General features: G+C 55.6%; 3 protein-coding genes across 3 annotated transcripts; 1 reads left to right on the forward strand and 2 right to left on the reverse strand.

Annotated features, from left to right (window-relative positions):
• Positions 1–29: 29 nt before the first annotated feature.
• Positions 30–708, reverse strand: GNI_130250 (putative transmembrane protein; the record flags this gene model as incomplete). The annotated part of the gene is made up of 1 exon (XM_011133835.1): positions 30–708. A coding segment is annotated over one exon (679 nt), but the record flags the coding sequence as incomplete, so codon positions are not given.
• Positions 709–1343: 635 nt separating this feature from the next.
• On the reverse strand, positions 1344–4421 carry GNI_130260 (putative transmembrane protein; the record flags this gene model as incomplete). The annotated part of the gene is made up of 1 exon (XM_011133836.1): positions 1344–4421. One exon carries the CDS (start codon positions 4419–4421, stop codon positions 1344–1346), a length of 3078 nt encoding a protein of 1025 aa, XP_011132138.1.
• A 566-nt stretch (positions 4422–4987) lies between these two features.
• GNI_130270 (hypothetical protein) lies at positions 4988–8020 on the forward strand (the record flags this gene model as incomplete). The annotated part of the gene is made up of 1 exon (XM_011133837.1): positions 4988–8020. A coding segment is annotated over one exon (3033 nt), but the record flags the coding sequence as incomplete, so codon positions are not given.
• Between the last annotated feature and the right edge of the window lie 69 nt (positions 8021–8089).

The following is an 8089-nucleotide window of genomic DNA, read 5'->3' on the forward strand; positions in this document are numbered from 1 at the left end:
TACACCCAGTGGGCGTGAGTGGGACTTACTGTCTTCGATGTGGGGAGGAACGAGGTAGTTGGTGAGGGGGGTGCGGGTAGAGAGGAAGTAGAGGAGGGCAATGAAGGGTGTGACGAAGGCGAGGAAGGCGGCGTCGAAGACAGCTTGGTGTAGACTGGTGTATTTAAAGCGGACATAGTCTGTGAGTCGTAGGTCGTATTTGGCGGAGAGGATATCTAGGCCGCCGCAGTCGATGTCAACGGAGTTGGCGTATGCTGCGCCGATGCCGTCAATGAAGGTGGCAGCACAGACGAGGGTCCAGAGGGCTGCGGGTGGCAGCCTGATCTTGTCTGTCCCGTCGTCCCCAGCCAACCCGGTAGCAGTGAGCCAGTAAAGAATCGGAACTCCGACCGACCAGACGGCGAGACGGAGAGAAGTTGTGTGCAACAGTAACGGACGCAACGCCAGATCCTCAGCAGCCTGCACCGCCAATGGGGAACTTAATAACAACGCCACATTGAAGGCACCACGAGTCGCACCCAATCCCAACTCACTATCCAACAATGTCATTGACAACAGACCTACCGTAGACCACCATAAAGCCGCCTTGCATACACTAAAGAATTGTCCTGTAATGTAAGCCTGCCAAATACCCTTGCTAGCTGACCGACTCCGGCGGGGACCAGTCGAAGACCACCCTGTCTCCCCGCTCATGCCTACGCGAGACATGACCTGTGTCAGACGCTAATTAAACCCAAGTACCAGATGCTGTACACAGTAGTAGACGCTGTACACAGTAGTAGACGCTGTACACAGTGCTGTACACAGTAGCCCACCGGTAAGTTCACAAGCAGAGTATTTTTTGATCCCCTTCTTCATACCCTGTGTACAGATGCAGGTCAACAGATGCCTTTACTCACGGATTTACTTTTGGTTCAAACAAAAAAACATGTTCCCGCAGTTTGGAACATAGATCATATCCGTCAGCTATCTGAAGCTGTAGGTTGGCCGTTCGAGCCGAACCGACGTTGTAATTGAATTGGCACTCTGTAGTGAGTGGCGAATTGACTCTTCATGAGTCGGCGTTCGATGAGTTCACACTTCATGAGTTCATGGTTGAGTGCTCACGAGTTCATGGTTGAGTGCTCACGAGTTCATGGTTGAGTGCTCACGACTTCATGGTTGAGTGCTCACGAGTTCAACAACCGAGTCTTCTTCTTCATGTCTGATTCTGCTTGCTCAGGTTTTGTCTGGTTGTTTCATGGACTCACTCTTCATGAGCTGGCTCCGGATGATGACTCTTCACGGTGAGTCTTCACGGTGCCTCTGCATGGTAAGTCGACGGTTGATGGTCGAAGGTTCGTTCACTCGTATCCCTCAATGGTTACAAAACTATCCTCCGCTACAGGGTGTGGTGCGTTGTAGGTACCATTGCGGGCAGGTTCCAGCTCTGAGGCGCCGTTGTAGACCGCTTTTCTCATGACGGGCGAGCCCTCGGCTGATGACCGAGGTGACGCGGTGTGTGATCCTTCAAGTTCCGTAACGACGGGTGCGAGGTCGTCCTGGAGCACGTCCTGGCGCTCGGGTCCAAGGTTTGTGGGAGTCGCCACGGGGGGTGCACGTTGATTGACCACTTGTTGATTTTCAGCTTGTTTCTCAGCGTTGGGTTGGTTGACGGAGGGCATGCCGGAGTAGCTGATGTAGTCGGGTCTGTTTTTCATGGATGCCAACTGTTCGAAGGAGGAGGGGTTCTTCTCGTAGTCGTTAACGATATCAATGACGTAGTGCGTCCAATGCCAGATGTGTGCGGCGAGTAGACCTAGCACGACGGTGGTGATTGTGAGGATAATACTGAGCACTGTCGACCCGGGAAAGAGCGAGTTACACATGGGGTCGACCACAGCCTTATCCAGTGTCGTGCCTTCGAATTGACAGTTGGTTCGCGTCAAAATCGAGTTGGCCTCATCCACCAACTCGGTGACACTTGGCTTTACTAATCCGTCAACATACTCGTCCACGTTGGCCACCACTCCATTGTATGACGCGTAAAACGAGTTGAAGTAATTTTCGAAGTTGACCAAATCGACATCGCGCACCTGTCCAACAGTGCACGAAGGCGTGTCGTCGTCGTCTGTACTAACGTCATCTTCGGCCTCAAGTTGTCTGCGTCCCTTGTTTCGTGGATTGAAGGTGTAGCCGTGTGTAGGGTACGCATTAGGTTCTGGTGCATCGCAGGTCCTGTTGAGGATGGCTTCGGTGATAGGTGTGCTTGCGGCGAGTATTTCCATGAAGCGAGTGCTTTCGAGGGTATTCCATGAACGCTGGGTGGTATTGCCGTAGTGACCATTGTACACTGGCACATCGGTGTCTAGTTGTTGAACCCAGGCCAGAGTGTTATCAGCATTTGTCTCCAAGTTGGCTAGGTCCACGACCACGCGGCCTGTTCCGTCGTCGTCGGGAAGGGTGCTGCAGGTCATGTTGTGACTTCGTGCGAACTGACCACAGAACCTAGGCATTGGGGACTTTGAGTTGGCTGCCATTGCCTTGTCCGAGAGGTCATTCAAGAGGTTGTAGGCATCTTCGAGCGAGGCGAGGTTTTGGCCCCAAGGCATCGCTCCGACTACGAGTACGGCGGGGTCGGTCCAGTAGGGAATGATACCAAGCATGTATCGTAAACCCTGGGTGTCCGATTGATGACCTTCCAGAGTAACACTTGCTAGTTTGTCAAAAGTGCGAATAGGCATGACGTTTCTGTCCGCGGCTTCGTAGGCCTTCTTGGGCACGAATCCGCGAAGCATTTCTCGCAGCATGATACCTATAGAATGAATCTGTACGTAACGCCGATTCCGTTCCAATAGGCCTTCACGTTGTCCGTCGATGTCGGCCAAGGCCACATCCACGTCTTCAGTCAAAGTCGCAATCGGTTCATCCAGTCCCAGACTCATACCAATTGTGCCGTAACCACCACGTTTGACACACACGTCATAGACCAAGGGCATATACACCTCCTCATCATCTGGTACGGGGTGCAACATTTCCTTCGGCAACAGGCCCCAGTTCCCTTCTGTTAACAATTCGTTACTCGCCGTGTCACATGCATCTCGACCGATAACCGCAGTTAGGAATTCAATCCCTAGTGCGATAGCACTTATGCCTGCAGCAATCACGGTAAACACATACGCAACTTTCCACGCTATCACTGCCGAGCGTTTGGGCATTATGTTCTTCTTAATGTCATGACCCAACTTCCAACTCGCCAGGACCGCTATTAAAGCACCGGTAAGCCCAAAGGCGATACCGAGAGCCGCCAAGACAGCCCCGGCTTGCATCAGTGCCTTGACCTTGCCATTATACTTGTTCCACATGGTCACCATTTTGGCAAACGCACGATCGATCTGGTTGACAGTTGTTTTGGTGCTTTGTACAGCACGGTTAGCTTTACTCATCAGAGCTGAGCCGGTACCGGCGTACTTGTTGATAAGTGATTCGGTCACGTTCCATGTTTGTGTGAGTGCTTCGTCCAGTTGTGTGATGAACGCATCATGTTTAGCTTCAAAGACCTGCTGGATGCCTAGCGTCATGTCGAAAGTCTTTCGATTGCCCACTCTTTTGTTCGGCCCGAAAGCGTCCAGCTTCTTCAGCGCCGTCGATTGCTTCGTTATTTCAGTGGACCAGTCGGCGGTCAAATTACCGGCCTTCTCTAGAGCCAAAGTCATTACCTCCTGGGCCTCCGTCAAATTGGCCTTGAGCTGATCACGTCCTGCACTCAGCTTCAAGTAAATGCTGTTCTCCGGGCCGCCGACGGTCTTCCCATCAAGACTGGTCAGTAGGTCTCTAATGGGTAGCGTCCCCAGCCAGTTGTTGCTGATCTCCCGAATGTCGCCGGCATCCAAATTCAACGCCCCATTGAAATGTCCATTCAGCTGCGCCCAGAGATTACAGTTGACGACGCGTTGACTATCCATGACCTGATGACTCGCCTTAAATCCGAACGCACCGGACACAGCCAAAATCACCAAGCCAAGAAACGCGAAAGAAACTAGACGAAGACGTGTGCCTCTCCGGATCTGGGTCAGCCGCGGTCGCTGACCCACATCTCCAAATAGGCCACAAAACGCCTTACTATAAGCCGTTCGAACTTTGCTACTCACAGCACAAGCCACCACCACACAGTAAATCAAAATGCACACGCACACAACCAACAGGAATATGCTGTACCAACGTGTGTTTAGGTAACTCGTCCTACTCGACACACTTGTCAACCAACCCACCATCTTCTCCACGCTTTTGTCGTGCCTCAAACCGTTGAACACATCTATACCCATCGAGTACTTCGCCGTCTTTAAGACATTCGCCTCCCCACAGGCCTTAGATGCTTTCGAAGCCAACAACTGACCCCACTCACGGTAGTCGTTATTCGCAGGGATGTCACTTAAACCCATTTCACGAAGTCTCTCTACAAACCACCTCTTCTCTTCTCTTCTATTCAGACAAAAAACCTAAAAGGACTAAAGTTCACCACAGAGGCCAACACACCGACACCACAGAGGCCAACACACCGACACCACAGAGGCCAACACACCGACACCACAGAGGCCAACACACCGACACCACAGAGGCACGACAACAGCATTTCAACATGGACTGACCGGTCCAACACACACGTGCGCTGGTTATACACAGATGTGTGTGAACGCGATTGTGCGAGAGGAGCTCTTCGGTCTTGGGTGGATAGTGCGTGCGTGGGTGCTTGGCAAGGCTCACTAATTCTCAGATCGTCTTTAATGCAGGCTTCGCAGTGTTGCCCACTTGAGAAGAGGTTATAAATTAGAGTCCGGAAAAATCAAGTGGGTGGCGGCGCGAGGCGACACACACACGTGAGGCGTCTTAAAAATACATGCCAAGAGGGGGCCATTCCTCTTCCTCAACGAGCAGCACACGCGTGTGCAACATAATTCTGAACCCGCTGAGCTACAGCGCAGCCTCGCTGGCTTCGCGAACGGACGACATGATGGGGCGGGCAGCGGAGAAGGGCGACGCCGCACATCTGGTCAAGACACTTGGTCAGCTGGAACAGGCGCTACAGGCGTCCAAGACAGACAACGTGGGCGCACTGGTTTTGCTCCTGGTCGTCCACCGGCTGCTCTTAACTCTGCAGGCCGCCTACGATCCAGGCGGTCCCTACCCAGCCGGTGGCGGCTGCCCAGCCCCCAATCCCGGCGCCCCCAGTCCGGGTGGCCCTGGCGCAGGAGAGGTGCCGGCGTGGGAAGGTCATTCGGCGTGGGAGGATCCGGTGCTGACGAAGATTTCTTCGGTCCTCATTTACGTAAAGGAGAAGGAGCGGCGCTGGAGGAGTCTCGGGTTCCTATACGCACGCTATCTCAAGACGCGCGCAGGGCTCCATGGTTTCTTGGAACAACTCGGCGCCGTCGCAAACCTTAAGGCGGTCGTCGAGACCCCTGCGGCCGGTCCAGCGCCGTCCGGGCCGCCTTGGAGCGCAGCACTGGACGGCTTCACGCAACTCGCCGATGAATATGCCGCCTTCCTCGACCTTCTGTGCGATACGGTCGCCAACGCGCGCGAAGGACCGGACGACGTTTATTCGTCGGAGGACGCAGGTGAAGATGGAAATTTCTCTGAACAGGGTCGGTTCTCTGAACAGGGTCGGTTCTCTGAACAGGGCAGGTTCTCTGAACAGGGCCGGTCTCCCGGAGCAAGGGATAAGTCTCCCGGAGCAAGAGATAAGTCTCCCGGAAAAGACTCGCGACCGAGTAGACTGTCAGGACCGGGGAGCTATGTGTTGGAAGAGCTGCTGCCGCTGGCGCTGATCGAAGGACGCTTCTTACTCGCCAAGTACGCTGTGCTCTTTACACAGAGCGTGCTCTGCTTCTGCCTTGTGCCCAAACCAAACGCTGACCGCTACTACGAATTCGTCAGCGTACTGAACCCGAGCATGACCCGCCAGTTCGACGTCTGGATGAAACTCCGAGACGACAGTAATCTCATTCGCAAGGCCTACTTCGAAAGCCACTGGCTCCGCAACTGGCTACCCCACACAGGAGCGGGTCACACTGGCCCGGGTCACGGCGGCCCGGGTCACGGCGGAGGTGGAGGCCACGGCGGAAGTGGAGGCCACGGCGGAGGTGGAGGCCACGGCGTTTGCGATTGTTATACCACACGTTTCGGTTCCACGGCGCCTGACGTGCTGGTGCTGAACGAGTTTCTGTTCAGCCTTTACCCAAAACTCTTCAACTTCTACTTCACTGGTAGCAGCGACGGAGGCGTAGGCGCGGGTGGGGGTCGAGACGGCGGTGGCGGTGGAGGACGAGACGGAGGGCGTGAGGGGGGGCGTAGTCGGAGCCGGCTGGCGTTGTACGAGGCGTTGTTGTCGTTGATGAAGTTACACGCTTGTAGCTACCCTGGATCTCTCAAGTTGTTGTTGAACAGTGGTGTACACTTGGATGGGTTGCAGCGGTTGACTGCTTCGTTGACGGCGCTGTACGACTTGGAGTTCGGTGGGGAAGAGAGTGGGGGGGCGAAGGTGGTTTCGAACCCACGACTTCGTTACGCCGGCGGTTTGCCAGCACTGCTCCCGGCGCGAGGTTCCGTCTTAGTACCAAAGCCGACATCGGGTGTGAGCATAAGGCACAAGGGACTCATTGCGGGTGTCAAGCTGAGTCTATGCCGCTGCGAAGACCTGCCCACTGTCGTCTTTGGCCAAAGCAAATTTCCGTTGTCCACGACCAAGGCCGCCGGTCTCGCTGCGAAAGCTGGGCTAGCGACAGGGTTGGCGACCAAGGCTGCGGCAGGCTGGAAGCACAGCAGGAAGACTGACGATAAAAGAACGCGGACGCTTGCTTATCATCCCATACTGGACCCGATGCTGCTCCCGGAAGGGGATCTGCTTTTCACACTTGCGCACGTCGTTCAAGACATCCTCGACAAAATACGAGAAGTCCAGACCGATGTCATCACTCTCAGAGACAAAGGACACTCTTCCTTCCCGCCCGCTCTGACTGACATGTTCCTCGCCATGGATCCCCCCAAGTCCCCCGCCCGATCGACCTCGCCCTCAACGACCGACCAGGATGTTCCAAACAAGACAGGAGCCAAAACGCCTCTAGACATGCGGTCATCGTCGCAAACTAGATCCTCCTCTCAAGCACGGCCGTCTCCAAGACGGGGTGTGGAGGGAGCCGGCAGTTCGGGTCTCACCAACTCGGACATGAGTGGATATGCAGGGCCCGCCAACTCGGGTTCAGGGTACAGCGTGCTGGGACTGAGTCACTCGGCGGCGGAGTCAGGGCTAAGTAATGACGGTTCTGGTCGCACAGGTTCTCCTCAAGTTTTCTCCAGACCACCGCTCTCCATTGGTAGTCGGTCGGGATCCAGTGCGGAGACCGAGACATATTTTTGTGTTGGGTCTTCCACAGACATGGCGCTACGGAAGATCATGGAGGGGTCGCAGCAGGCCAAACTTAAGGAGGAACGACTCAAGGAACGCGGTTACCACCAACGCGGACGCAGCTGCCAGGAGGGACAACCCGCCAATCGAGAACTCACCAAGAGCCGCAGTGATGGCCGCTATGACCACGGCACGAACTACAGCTCCCACTCGCGCAAGAGCCGCCGAGGCAAACGCTACCTCAACCCACTCGGCAAGGCTGCACAGGCCTGGCTCCCTAAAGCTTGGAGACCCAGGAACAAAAAAAACACCAGACAGCTCTCCTTCCCCGACGACCGGAACGGGGCACATCAGAACGCCGCCGAAGACTCGAGGGGCGGAGACCGAAGCGGCGAAGACCGAACCGGCGGAGACCGAAGGGGAGACCGGGACCACCCAAATGGAAGCCGAACAGGAGACCTGAATGGAGACCCAAATGGAGGCCGGAACGGGGATGACCGGCCAGGGGACGAGAGCTCGGACGGTGAAGAGAGTCTCCGCGCCCAGCCACGCCGGGACGAAGACCCCTCGGACACGGTTGCGGACCGCGCAGCCCGGATCCGCGACGGAGGCAGCCCCTTCGCGAATCCCGCGGACGTGATCAGGCGACAACTCCGGCCGCCCCCTCGGAACCCGACCCAATCGCGGCCTTCGAGTCCGAAGCGG

The sequence above is a fragment of the Gregarina niphandrodes genome, assembly GCF_000223845.1.
Source record: "Gregarina niphandrodes unplaced genomic scaffold scaffold00033, whole genome shotgun sequence".
NCBI lineage: Eukaryota > Apicomplexa > Conoidasida > Eugregarinorida > Gregarinidae > Gregarina > Gregarina niphandrodes.